At 43.6% G+C, this 14,683-nt stretch overlaps 1 protein-coding gene across 1 annotated transcript; it reads right to left on the minus strand.

Moving 5' to 3' along the window:
• Positions 1-4: 4 nt before the first annotated feature.
• On the minus strand, positions 5-2,871 carry LOC133904384 (polygalacturonase At1g48100-like). Its single transcript, XM_062345857.1, has 8 exons — positions 2,717-2,871; positions 2,453-2,581; positions 2,169-2,342; positions 1,747-1,788; positions 1,434-1,641; positions 1,278-1,359; positions 975-1,083; positions 5-796 (listed from the first exon to the last, which is right to left on the minus strand). Exons 1-8 carry the CDS (start codon positions 2,855-2,857, stop codon positions 389-391), a joined length of 1,293 nt encoding a protein of 430 aa, XP_062201841.1. The 5' UTR covers positions 2,858-2,871; the 3' UTR covers positions 5-388.
• Between the last annotated feature and the right edge of the window lie 11,812 nt (positions 2,872-14,683).

Here is a 14,683-nt window from a genome sequence, read left to right on the forward strand (position 1 = left end):
TGATTGATCATCATGTTGGCTTTAATTTGTAAACTGTAATGTTCTTTGTGCCCGGTGGCTAATCGTGACTAGTAGGTTTTCTACTCAATATATGGCTGGCTCCTGTACACTGATAAGTTAGGCCCCGTTTGAAACACAAAATTTTTCCAATCTCTGAAGTAATAATAGTGCTGTTTCTTGTGAAATTCATGCGTCCTAAACATAGCTTTATTGGTTTTTATTTGCTCTGGAAGCTTGAAATTCCAGCCTAGAACAGGAGATTGCATGACATTGTCGATTACCAGCTATCGCTTTATATGTTTTGTTCCAGTTGGACGAGGCGAATGATTGGCCTCTGACGGCTGAAACAGATGCTTTCGCTTTGAAAAGCATCCCAGTTACAGGACTCTCAGCATGTGTAGTTAAAAGGCTGGGTCAAAGGCGTCACATATCCATTGCTCCTCTGCAAGCACCCAGTTCCCAAGGGCTCTACCGTCCCGCGCGCCTCGCCGTAGGTGTTCCAGCACAGAGGCCCCTGCTGAGCGCTCGCCGGCTCCGGCGACGGCGACAGGCGCACGTCGACGAGGCTGACGCCGGTGCACGGCCTGGCGTCGCTGCACGCCAGGCGCACCGGCTGGAACGAGTACGTCCCGACGACGCGCCGGTACGTCACGCCGGTGATCGCCACCGCGCCGGTCCGGTTCGCGCACCGCGCCCTGCCCCTGTCGCAGTAGAACTGGTCGATGGCGATCGGCGTCGCCACGTTCGCCACCCTGATGTTGGAGAAGGTGATGTTCCTCACCGAGCCCACGCCTCCCTGGGGAGAACACGATGACGATGTCATTGCTCATGCTGGTGAGCCATGGCATGACGAGGTAGCTCTGTGACTGTGTATATATGTAATTTTTTTTTCTTTTGATCGGCATGGCGAGCTAGCTCTGACTGTGTGTATATGTAAAAAAAAGAACGAAGTATATGTATATGTTTGTCCTTACCTGCCATATCTTGATCCTGACACCGTAAAGAGCGTTCTGCACATTGATGCTCTCTGCAATTACATCAGAGACACAGGCCAAGCTGTTGTCCCTCCCAAGTCCTCCTACACTGCAACCATTCAAAGAAAGATGGGTAGGGAAAAAACAGACGTTAGGCCATGTCGAGAACACGAGAATTCTTCTCGAATCCTGCGGGAATTTGAACTGTTTTCTACAATTTCTACGAAGTTCCTACGCTTCCAAACATGCTTTCCGAGCAGCAGTTGGTTGTAGTACTAGTAGTACTATAGCTTACTCACACACCTGATTCCATGACCGGGGTTGCAGATGATGTTTTTCATGTGAATGTTTGAGCAACCCGTCTGTATCGATACGCAGTCATCGCCTGCAAAACGGCTGTGTGGGTCAGGTTTTCTGGGGTATATTTGGGCTAGGAACTTGCAAGATCAGGGCATTTACCGCAGCCAATGCTTGAGCTCCTGATCTCGACATCCCTGGTGTTCTGAAGATGGATGCCGTCGGTGTTAGGGCTGTCCCCAGGAGAAGAGATGGTGATGTTCTTCACCTTGATGCCTCCCGAGCTGTCGAATTTGAGGTGGCACTGTGGGCTGTTGGTGATCCTGATATTGCGCACGGTAACATTGAAGCTGTTGTAAAACCTTATAAGCTGAAAAAAAAAAGATAACAGGTTGAGTATAATTCTATGATCAATCACCATATGTGCACTCCCTCTCAATAATTGCTTATTTGCAGTTTGTTCGTGTGTTCATACCGTAGGCTTTACTCCTGATGCATACCAGTCCCTTGCAGATCCCTGCAGAAGTAAAAAAAAAAAGGTAAATAAAGCGAGCACATGATCAGTCATCTTTGTGCTTAAATATTGTAATATCCAATAATACGTAATACTATCCTCATTCTTTTCTACTTGTCATTTTAGGACATCAATACAATCTCCAACCAGCATGTTCGACTATTACTTTTCATAACCACATATTGGTAAAAGTTGATAAGAATTTGATAATGTGAAAGTATTTTTCATAAAAATTCACCTGTATTATTTTCATATGTCAAATCATAATAATTTTATGTCTATTAGTGGTCAAAGTTTTTTTTTTAAATTTGACTGCATGTATTTTGAGAATGGAGGTAGTATTTCTCAATGGGAAACACAATGAAAATTTCTCGTCATGGGACCTGAGAAGTATTAGCTGGTGGGTCGGCACTTCGCAGTGAAATGCTCTGGCCATCAACCGTTCCAGCTCCCTGGATGCTGAAGCCTTGCAGCCACTTGAAGTTGAGCCACTGGAGAGGCCTCCTGGACTTCGGCCAGGAACCCATCTCTGGAGGCGCCAACATGGTGCCATCTATCTGAAAACCTTGCGCGATTAGTCATTTGGTAAGTGCTTAGTTAACCATCAGCCCATCGCTGATATTTTGCGCAGAAAGCAAAGTGTGGTTGAGAAGGCAGGGAGGAGGACCTGAAGTGTGAGTTTCGTGTTGCAGGGGCCTTGGAGAGTGACCGGCGAGACGAGGAACCTGTGCCCTGACGGGAGTAGCACGGTTGCGCGCGGGACTCGGCACGCCACTTCCCATGCCGCGACAAGTGCCTGAAGCCAATCCAAAGTTTACAGAAACCGTTGCACTCATCAGGAAGATGATTGGAGAAAGAACTCAAGTTTACGTACGCGTCCATGCAACAGCTAATGCAAGGTGCACGAGGAAGCTCTTCTGAATTCTGATACCTCGGAGTCGTCGGTGACCCCGTCCGCCGCAGCCCCGAACGACAGGACGCTGAACGTCCTTCCCGGCGACCTCGCCGCAACCGCCGGCGCCGCCAGGCACAGGAGTGCGCCGGCCAACAACGTAGCCGAGAGGCTGCACATATCGGCGGGCTCGACGTCCCACTTGGAAGTTTGGAGCAACACCCCTCGTGCAGCGGTTTGTTCTGTGTATGGCACATACAAATATGTGCTGTGGCTGGAGCATGCACCGTTGGTACTGCAAAAGTGCATAGAGATTAATCGCAAAAAGCTAAACCTGGTCGCTTTGCGTTTTGCACGCCTGGGTTAGACAAGTACTAGTCACCATACTCTCATCAGCATTTCCATTTGTGGCAAGGCATTGGGGATCATGTGCGAGCTGAGCTTGCTTCTGCTCATCACGAAAACAGAATCCTTTCTACAGCGAGTAAAGCACAGTATTGAGTTTCTTTAAGTCGCTTGGAAATAGATTTTTAAGTCGCTATCATTTGGAAACGAAGCCTTGGACGACCTAAATTTAGAGCAAACTCATACAGGCAGGGAATCAAGCGCAATGACAGCCATCTTGTCTCGGAGGGCCACGAACTCAGTGATGTGCTGCACCGATGTGATTTTTGCAATGTCAATGCCTAGGATCCAATTGCCGTTCTCTAAGGCCACCTTGACGCTTCTTTTTTTCCCCTCCTGACGCCTGAAAGATGATGGGTGCTTATATCCTTGGGGCGCATGCCACGTAGCCAGTGGGATTCCCAAAAGTCCACCAAGCACTCGTCTCCTATCGAGCTGCTCGTTGCCATCGCGAATAATTGTCTGTCTGTTTTATCGCAAGGTAGTGGCATGCCAATCCAAGTGAAAAGATTAAATGATCTAAGAGGGGTAAATTAGGCACAAATTAAAAATAACTTCTACTAAATTTTAAAACAAGTAACAACATTAACATAGATGAAAGAAAATATAACTACATGATCAAACTAGAGGAATACAAGAAAACAAGCAAGTTAGAACTCAAAGTAAATACAGAATTGAAAGCTTGTAAGAAAGTAAATGCTCAAATCTAAATACAGAAAAGTAAAAAGATGGGTAATAAAAAACCGATTTTTTCTCAAGGTATCGAGGAGTTGGCACTCTTCATAGTCCTCGTTGGAGCATCCATTAAAGATATCACTCTCACTTGAGTCACCAAGACTCAAGTGCTCCCTCATAATTGTCATTTCTCCATCTTCGGATTGATATGCATCAAACTAAATCCGTTGCTGTTCCCAGGGCTACCACAGGAACTCCAAGAGCTCATCGAGACACATCCAATCACCAAAAACCGACTAAATATTACCAACCATCAGGAATAACAAGCCAATAGCTTCACTTGACCAAGATCAAACCTAAACTTCAGCTAGATGCACACTTGCTACTCTCTAAGCACTAATAATATCCTAAATCTTCAATTAGGGACTTTGCAAATCACTCTAGTGCTCTCTCTTGCTTCTTGATGACACACATAATATATGAGCTCCTCTGAGTTGCACGAGATTGAACTGAGACCGAATGAGGGGGTATATATAGACTAGATGTCTAAATCTAGTCGTTGCCCAACCACCCACACTTTACGTGAACACCGGATGATCTAGCGCTTACCAGCTCACATACGCTGGGCCATTCGGCATGTACCTTTTATGAAAACTACTCGATGCTAGATGTCAATAGCCGTTACTATTTTGAAACACTCCGGCAAAGCCTCCTATACTCACGACGGGCCATCCGACTTACATAATCACACCAGACCAGCTGAGAAACCTTCTCTAGAAAAGTTAAGCCTATCAAGAGCACGAGGCTCTAATACCAATTGAAAGGATCGAATGACCCAAGAGGAGGGTGAATTGGGCACAAATTAAAAACAACTTCTACCGAATTCTAGAACAAGTAATAACCTTAACCTAGATGAAAGGACATGCAACTACACAATCAAATTAGAGGAAGGGAATAAAACAAGCAAGCTAGAACTCAAAATAAATGCGGAATTGAAAGCTTGAAAGAAAGTAAATGCTCAAATCTAAATGCGGAAAAGTAAAGAGATAGATAAGAAAATCGATTTTTCCTAAGGTATCGAGGAGTTGACACTCCCCCTAATCCTCGTTGGAGCATCCACTAAGGATATCACACCCTCTTGAGTCACAAAGACTCAAGTACTCCCTCAAGATTGTCACTTCTCCATCTCCAGATTGGCAGGTATCAAACCAAATCCATTGCTCTTCCCGGGGCTTCCACAAGAACTCAAAGAGTTTACCGAGACACCTCCAATCACCAAAGACTGGCTAGGTGTTGCCAACCACCAAGATTAACAAGCCAATAGATTCATTTGACCAAGATCAAGCCTAAACTTTAGCAAGATGCACACTTGCTACTCTCTAAGCACTAATAATGTCCTTATTCTTCAATTAGGGACTTTGCAAATCACTTTAGTGCTCTCTCTTGCTTCTTGATAATACACATAGTGTATGGACTCTGGGTTGCAAGAGATTGAAGTGAGACTGAGTGAGGGGGTATATATAGGCTAGAGGTCCAAATCTAGTCGTTGATCAACCACCCACACTTTCTGTGAACTCCAGATGATCCGGCGCTCACCAGCTCACATACGCCGGACCATCCGGCGTGTACCTTTTCTGAAAGCTAGCCAATGCCAGCTGTCAATAGCCGTTATTGTTTTGAAACACTATGACAAAGCCTCATGTACTCACGCCGGACCATCCGGTGTGCACAATCATGCCAGACCAACTGAGAAACCTTCTTTGGAAAAATTGCTCCACTGAAGTCACCTTGGGTGTGTTGGACCATCTGGCGAGTTATAATCACTTCTTCTGCCTAAATTTTGGTTCTGTATAAAAAGCTCCAGCGTGAACCATCCTCAACACCAGACCATCCGGCGTGTTGACTTGAAGAACTTCTTCTGAGTCAAACACTCCAGCGAGAACAACTTCCTGAGTGCCAAACCATCCGACATATGTCATTTTCTCTGAACTCGTTCAATTCAAGCTTTCTTGAGTTCTATCTTCTCGGCAAGTTATCCGTGGGCTTCTCTGAGCTACCTAGTGCTAGAATTTCATAAGTGTGCATCCGATTAAGTCTAGACTCAACTAGGTCAAGCTACTACTCTTAGTCCCTCTTTATAGTACGATCAAGGACTAAGAAAATAGAACATATATTACTCTAAGTTTCCTTTATCTCATTGCGACACTTAGAACTAGAAGATCCTTAATATTGATGCTCATATCCTTTGATCGTCCATGAAATCAATTTTAGAGACCAAGATTGCCCAATGATCATTGTGAACTAAATTTTTTATACCCTTCAAAACAAACTTGTTAGTCATAATAATACGGTTGTCATTAATCACCAAAACACTTACCACTTACCTATGAGCCTGGAAGCTACACCAAGGCTTACCGAAGGAAGTCCACTCTTGCCATAACTAGCATAGCGAGAGAGCTCACACGAATTTTTTGATCTGCAGGATGCGCAGCCAGCCTAGCGATTTTGGGCAGCAAACTTTATCCCAATTCACCTTGCATTTGCTTCTTGAGACCATCTCCTTCCCTGACCAAAGGAAGTGTTTGCTTCTCTTGTCGAGGCTTTCGATTGTAGTGGCTGGGACTTTGAGGGTGGTGAGGAAATAGGTTGATTGGAAGGTGAACACAGATTTGATGAGGGGGGTCTGTCCCACTGGGTTTAGGAGCCTACTTTGCCAGTTTGCAAGCCTGCTTGCTGCTTTGTCTTCCAGTCCTTGAAAACCCACTCTTCTGAGCCTTCTAATGGACAAGGGGAGGCCTAAATATTTAACTGGGAAGTTAGCCATTAGAGCTTGAAAATTAGCGAGCACATCTTGCAGGTCGATCCCTTGGCATCTTATTGGTAGAACCTGTGTTTTCTGGAAATTTATTTTGAGGCATGTGACATGTCCAAATTCCTGAAGGATCTTTGCAAGAGTCGATAGCTCACGCTTTTTTGACAGGATGAAGATGGCCTTATCGTCCGCATACATGGAGACTCAAAATATTTCTCTCCAGCAAGGGAGTCAAGAAACTAAGTCAAGTTCGGTGGCACGTTGGAGAACTCTCTGCAGAGGGTCGATGGCAAGGATAAACAACATAGGTGGTAGAGGGTCGCCCTACCTCAATCCCTTATGCTACTTTATAGGGTTGATGGGAATGCCATTAACAAATATTTTTTGAAGAGCTCGTGGTGAGGAGAGCTGCTAGCTAATCAATGAACTTTTGTGGGAAACCCCTCCTCCGAAGAAGATCCAGGAGGTAATCCCATCTCACCGTGTCGAGAGCCTTTACTATATCTAGCTTAATCAGCAAGCTCGGGGTGTTTGTCGGTGCAGGTGCCGTGCCATACCTTTGTTTGATAAATGTGCTCTGGTTTGTTGAAATAAGCAGGTTTATATATGGTGTCAATCTCATTGCCAAGCATTTGGAGATGATTTTTTCGATGCCATGGATTAAGCTAATTGGTCTGTAATCCATAATGGAGGCAGCACCATCCTTTTTTGGAACAAGCACAACATGTGCTATGTTAAGTAAGTGCATCCAGTTTGTCCGATGATCATAGAAGCTATGGATGACAGCCATCATGTCATCCTTGATGGTGTCCCAACACACACAAAAATACAATGTAGCCATCTGGTCCTGGGGCTTTATCCGAAGGCATTTGTGCTAGGGCTTCCTTCGCCTCAGTGGTAGTGAGAGGTGTCATTAGGTGGTCAAGGTTAATCATTGGAAGGTTCAAGGATTCCCAGTTGAGGTCCTTTTGCCTTTGTTGTAGTCAGCCCATAAATTCGCAGAAGTGATCAGTGGCTATGTTCTCTTTTTCTTGGTGTGAAACTGCCCATCCTTGACCTGACCAAAGGCGTGGGATGAAGTTTTCTGCCTCCTCGAATTCATTTTGAGATGGAAAATTTTAGCGTTGGCATCGTCCTCTCTCAAGTTTGTAATTCTTGAGCTCTGCTTTTCCTAGCCTGTTCAATGATGGCAAGCCTATAACTCTTTGTTTTAACCGGGAGCTGTCAAGACCGGTCTAAGAAAATGACCAATCTCATCTATGTGTTGAGCCTAGAAAATCAATCCTAACATATAGTGACTTCATAGATGACAATCATTACAATATCCAACTTAATACTAATTAATCATTTTACAAAAGTGATATTCAAGGGCCAAGATACAAATAAAACTGTAGCGGAACTACATAGACTCTAATTATTTATGACGACTCCACAGGCAAACCGACGTAGAAAACAGCTTAGAACGATCCATCTTCAATGAACTCTCCAACATCATTTCTAACTAAGTGTTTAGTGATAGCAAGTGTGAGCGCATATCATACTCAGCAAGTTATGAGAAAATAATATGGATATGAATGCTTGAGAAATAATATGGCAATATGGCTTATTTACAGAAAACAACATTTATTTCAAAACAGTTCTTAAAAATAAGTAATAATTAAGTGAATAACAATAAATAACCACCTCAAGATTCCAACCATCTTGACTTAACCAACCTTCCAACACATCAACCATGGTTCTCACCTCTAAGGTTGAAAAACACCTCAATCATAGTTCACACCACTATGATTGACCAAACCAATCAAACTGTCAAGTTCTAATCATGTGAGGTTTTTCTTGCCACTTGTAACCATGAGTATGGCTGAATAACCAGTTTTACACTCAGCAGAGGTTGTACATTTTACTCACAAGTCATGTCTTCCATATTTGCCAACACTACAACAAAAGGGTAAACAGTGCTGGCTGAAAATCGTTATCAGTGCTAGTTTTGCAGCTGGCACTATATAGTCAGCACTAATAGTCGAGAGCTATCAGTGCCGGCTTAACAACCGACATTGTTGAGGTTTTTCAGAAAAAAGAAAAAGGGCCAGCAAACGAGCCAGCTCGATGCATTAGCCAGAGCCCATTGCTGCCCCACATCGGAGCCCGTCGCTGCCCCACATCGGAGCCTGTTGCCATCGTCGTGCTCCGGCTGAGGAGGCTGCTCGGCTCGTCGATGCAGCTTTGGTCCGTCCAACACAAGAAAACGCGGGGCACCGTATGACCAATCTTAATGGCGATCGATACACATACGACCAGCAGGAGCACACATGGCACATGGACGATGACATCAACTGGGAGCCAAATCACCAGCGAACAAGCACCCCGGCCAGTGACAGAACAACAACAACACACACATGTATGCACCAGCCAGCTACCAGCATAGAATACATGGTGATAAGGATCACACCAGCCAGCTAACACAGAACAACAATGGCACCAACACGCTAGCCATCTAGACACACCAGCCAACTATCAGAACGACGACAGCCTACCAGCGGTGCACGCACACCAGCGCAACAGCAGCCCACACATCAGCAAGCATGATGGACAAAGAGAGAAAGCCCATAAGAACACAGACACCTCAAGGGCGGCAAATAACACACGCACGCACTAGAGCCCCGAATCACTTCAATGGTGGCGCATAACACAAGCACACGTTGGAGCATAACTAGCATTGCTTCAACGGTGATGGATACCCGCAAGCAACATGAATCTCCGACCCTAGCAAGATCCATGGATAGATCTGCCGGATCTCGCCGTGGATCTCGCAAAGGGGCGGATTTGTTGGTGGGGGAGGGTGGAGGAGGCCAGTGAGGGGAGAGAGAGAGGGAGGTCGGTGAGGGGAGAGAGAGGTTGGTGAAGAGATAAGGAAGAGAGAAAGAATGAGATCGAGCCGTTGAGGGAGCTTGAATAGATAAGGGAGCGAGAAAGAGAGAGATGAGCCAGACCAAACCTGAGGCACGAGCTAAAATCAAGGTGTATAAAATTTTTGGATCCACTGATAGTATCAGTGCTAGCTCAAATTATAAACTGGCATTGATACTCAGTATCAATGCCGGTTCAACCTGGTTCGATCATTGATCGAGTTCGGGAAGTTACGAACCAGCACTGATACTTCATCAGTGTCGATTCTAGCCTAGCCAGCACTGATGACATGGCTCGGATGCCATGTTCTGTTTTAGTGTGAGCATCCATTGGCTGATGGATAACTCTTACACACTTCCCAGGTGTGTGCTAGGAATCCATTACAAAACCTTTACAATGCCTCTCTCAACACATGTATACCCATTAAGGTTTCACCGCCATATGAATACACCTCAACAACAGAACCCCCTTATGTCAATCGATACCCTAGAAGTACACCCTTCCATTCCATACAACCAATGGTCTACGCAGTGCTAAGAGTAAAGCAAATTAATCGGCTAGGCTCATCCCATACCAAGCTTATGGTTATATTGTTAACTCAGAAAGATCACTCCATGGACCGGTCCTTAGATTTGAGCAAGACTACCACAAACCCAATCGTACAACCTGTATCGGTATCATCAAACCACTTGCTCAAATCCTAATTCTATGTTGCTACAAAAATTAGATCATCGTTTTTATCATAGTTGCATAGGACCATTATCATATTCGGTTGAGCTATTATCACGATCACCATCATCCCAAAGCAAGGCTAATCATCATCTACCATTTCATAACTAAAACCATAACCATGGCGACAACAATGATAAGGAAAACTAGGGTAAAGTGATGGGAGTGTTGTCAGATCTTCTGAAAGGTAATGTGATAAGTTGATTTGATAGAGTTTCGACATTGATAATCCAAAGGCTCCGACCAGAAGAGATCAAGAACCCTCGCAACCACTACACCACTACTATGTGGTTATCAATCGTGCCAAAATGCGGTTGACATTGTCAAAAAGGTTTTTTCTGCAAGCGAATCGAGAACACGAGCAAGAACACGGTAGATGCAATCTGAATATTGCTGATTACAAATGAAGAACTCGAAGTTGGGGTTCCACAAACTGATATACGGTGAAACTGTCTAAAACAGAATAATCTAAACAAAACTCGAGCCTAAACTATGACGGCTACTGTATATACATATAGGGAGGACATGAGGATGTCGATCTAGGGTTGTGTGGTCGTGGGAGAGGCGTACACAACCTAGACTCCGACCTCGACATGCTTACAAGACCCACAACGGTGATGTATCACCTTATTTTATCGACTCTGATTAATCTATAAGGAATCTAAGGATGAGACTGGATCCATTGGAAATGACTTGTCATAAGCTTTCCACCAAGTCCAAGAACGCTTCAATTGAACTCTGTATGCAAAAGTTATGTCTGTTTTATTGATGTGCTATGCTGAGACTATGAATTGAATTTGGAGTCCGACTAGAGATCGATTTTGAATCCAAGTAAACTTGGCGTTCAAGGGATGACATCCAGATGAACTTATGATGCTTTTCTTATATTCCTAAGCAACAAAACATCACAAGAATTTAATAGCATCACATCCTTTACCAAGAAAGTATGAACATGAAGGAACGCATTCACTTTGTGTGTATCCAAAGGAGTGACATACTCATCATAAAGCCTAACTCTTGGAATTCCCGGTAATATTATTAGCCTGCATGTTTGTAAAATAAAATATGGTTAAGAATACAACTTGCCTTCACTATACTCAGCTAGGTTTTTGAAGTCTTAGTCTTAAAGTCCTTCTAGCTTCTTCGAAACATTGACGTCTACTTGCGAACAAAAGTGAAAAAACGGCACATAAATGCCAAGATCCAAAAAGAACCAAACAACACAATAGAAATGATTGTTTCCTCGTGAAAGTAAATTTGAATATAAGTGCCAGCGAACTGCTTTTATATGATTGTTTTACATATTAGCTAAAAGATGAAAGGATATGGTGCTTAATTTGACTCAACAGTAAATGATCATGGATGAGTTCATATAATGAGTATATACATTAAGTACAGCACGCCATTGTAGCATATCACATGGTGCTATTGACCTTTTGCCTGACTATGCCAAGTTCCAGTCAGTCACTAAGCTACTATCATATAATGTGTTTAATATGAATAACTTCTTTAAATTCGAGGTATGGAAACACTACAAGGACAACACAGTAGAGATGATTGTCAATCGGAGCACCTATGAAGATACTATCAGAGATGAGGTCATGCATATACTGCAGATTGGACTGCTATGCACCCAAGCAAACCCTGATGACAGGCCTACAATGGGGAAGGTGGAGTTGCTGAGAAACCACAGGAATGATTTGGAGATTGTCTTGAGTGATCCTCCATTTCTGAATGTCCAGGCTGTCCACAAATTCTGCTCCTTCACTGTCAGGCTCATCTCGATCTTACATAAGTGGGAGATAATCTCAGCATATATTTTTTCTTTAGTTCCTAATTTAAGAGTCCGTACAGTTTGTGTGATGTGAAATTATCATGTTAGCAGATAGATCTTTTGAGAGGAATCCAGCAGCCTATAATTCATAGTGTGTGCTAGAATGGAGGGTACCAGATAGATTCTTCGAAATGTTTTTTTGTCCCGTCACAATTGTACATAAATACAAGCGAGTTCCTGTGACTTCACTTGCAATATTGGTTCATAGGTTACTCTAAATGAATGAAGCTGATGGTACCGTGTCTTGAAATAAATGATTACAGTATCCAAATTTGGAACAGAATTCCTGATTCAACATTTTTGCTCAGATTATTTTAGGATTTTCTGAAAGAAAGAATAGAATGTTTAATTTATTGTTATTCAAAACAAATCAAGGCTATCGGCATATAGGTCTTGCACGTAAATCTGTTCTATGTATTTTTTTTTATGAATACGCAGAAGAGCTGCATATTTTTTATTAAGAAGGAAAGGACAACAAGTCTCAAACATCGACCTCAAAGGGCCCAATTACAAGAACCAGAGAACAAAAAGCGCTTATACCTTACAGAGCTACCAGACGATTAAGCATAGTTGAGCACTACATCACCGACCCCCAGTTTCTCAACCTAAGTAAGAACGTCCCCAAGTTTTTCGCTCCGGCAGCACACCAGCGTTCCGTGTCCTCCCAGATGAGGGCCATGATGCTGTCGGTTGAGAGGCAGCGGTTTTTGAAGATGATGGCATTGCGTGACAACCAAATATGCCAGCTAGAAAGGAAAATTAGAGAGTCTATGCCCTTGCAAAGCTCTGCTGCGACACGGCCGCGAAGATCAACCCACCAATCCAGGAAAGCAACTTCGCCAGCTGGAAGCTGGATGCCTAAGGCACGCCACCAGATCTCACACACCGTGGTGCAGGATAGCAGCAAGTGCTCAGTAGTTTCAGGAAGTTGCAAGCAATGCGCACACGCGTCATCCAACTGAAGGCCATGACTTCTTCTTCTGACCGCGGTCCAAAGCCTGCCGTGGAGGCAAAGCCAGGTGAAGAATTTGACCTTCACCGGCGCCCATGCCTTCCACAGAACTCGAGCACCTTCAGATTCGATGGAGCCCTGGAACATGTCACGAGGGCCGACCTCGCCGAGTAATTCCCTAAAGGGCACCATCTCCAGGTGACTCGGTCACACTCGTTAGTCAACCGCACCTCTTGTAGCCGAGACCAAAGGCGCAAGTGTTGGGTAATCGCCGTGATGGAGAGCGGACCAGTGATGTCCCTAACCCAGGAACGATTGAGCATAGCATCCTTCACCGTTCTAGTCTTGCAAAGAGAAGTGGCGATGCAATTGAAGAGCTCCGGCGCAGCCAGGTGAATGGAAGTACCGCTCAACCAGGAGTCCACCCAGAAAAGAGTTGATTCCCCATTGCCAACCTGGAAGGTTGTTGAAGCCTCAAACAGAGCTATGACCTCGCACTTGCTGTTCTATGTATTATTTCTGTTGCAAATGGGCCTGATCTGTTCGATTTTATTTGAACTCTCCTACTAAATCTGACCTGTCAGATAGACCTTGTATATTTTTTTTATCTTTTCCCCTGATCATACTTTGTTACGAGCATCATGGTTCATACACTCAGACTGGATAAAACTATATATCATTGAAGGATATCTCCTTTCTGTTATTTGTTGTTGATCACCTGAACATGTCACCATAGGCGGGATATGTTCAAACAGTTACTCCGACCAAACGCGCTCCAGTGAAATATCCAAATCAGAGCAAGGTAGTTCTGATGATCATTTTAATGGCTGCTAACACTTACCAAATGGAGCATGGTGAAGTAAGAAAATCTACATTTTGATTTAAGCGAAGCAATACTCTTTTGATGAATCCAGAACCATGATTAGGTTTTTTTTTTCGAAAGATCATGGCGAGCTAGAGCTCGAGCTGAGCATATATAAAAAAGAAGAGAATTAATCTAGCTTATAAAGAAAACTTGATCTGAAAACCGTAACAAATGCACGGTTTCAAAGAGGAAAACCGGCACCCACCCCCCGAGACGACTATACGGCCACAACTCGATAGACAACGCTCATACTAAAAGGCACAATCAGACAATAGACAAGTTTAACCCAACTCAACTCACACGCTGACCAACTGATTAGGTATTCTTGTTATGTAAATTCTATAAATACCCACTCTTTTGTATATAGTACAGAACTGAACGTCACACACAAGTTGAACATATATAAAAAGGTTAACTAGATTGTGCATTGGTGGCAGTTACGTCAAATCGTCAATATTATTTCCGGATTTTATATTATTACAGGCATATCGTAACGAAGATGCCATGTTGAAGTCAAAGTCCGTTATGGGTTTATCACAGTGATCTCAGTCAATTAGAGCAGCGAAATAGCAGTTATGTATTCAAGTCAATTAATTATTTCCACAATCAAACTGATTACTTAGCAGACTGACTCTCTGGTTTCATTCTTGAAGAATCGAACTAAATTAATTGACAGCTTAGAGCTAATAGACAGACTAGAATTTGGCTTGTTCAGACAAATATGATGGGCATGCTATGTCAATATAGTAAGCTATCACCATCACCAAAAATTTCAATGAAATGTCCTTCTCATGCTGCTAGTTTTCAAATTTGATGACTGGAGAACT

This window comes from Phragmites australis, chromosome 2, assembly GCF_958298935.1.
Source record: "Phragmites australis chromosome 2, lpPhrAust1.1, whole genome shotgun sequence".
NCBI classification, from domain to species: domain Eukaryota; kingdom Viridiplantae; phylum Streptophyta; class Magnoliopsida; order Poales; family Poaceae; genus Phragmites; species Phragmites australis.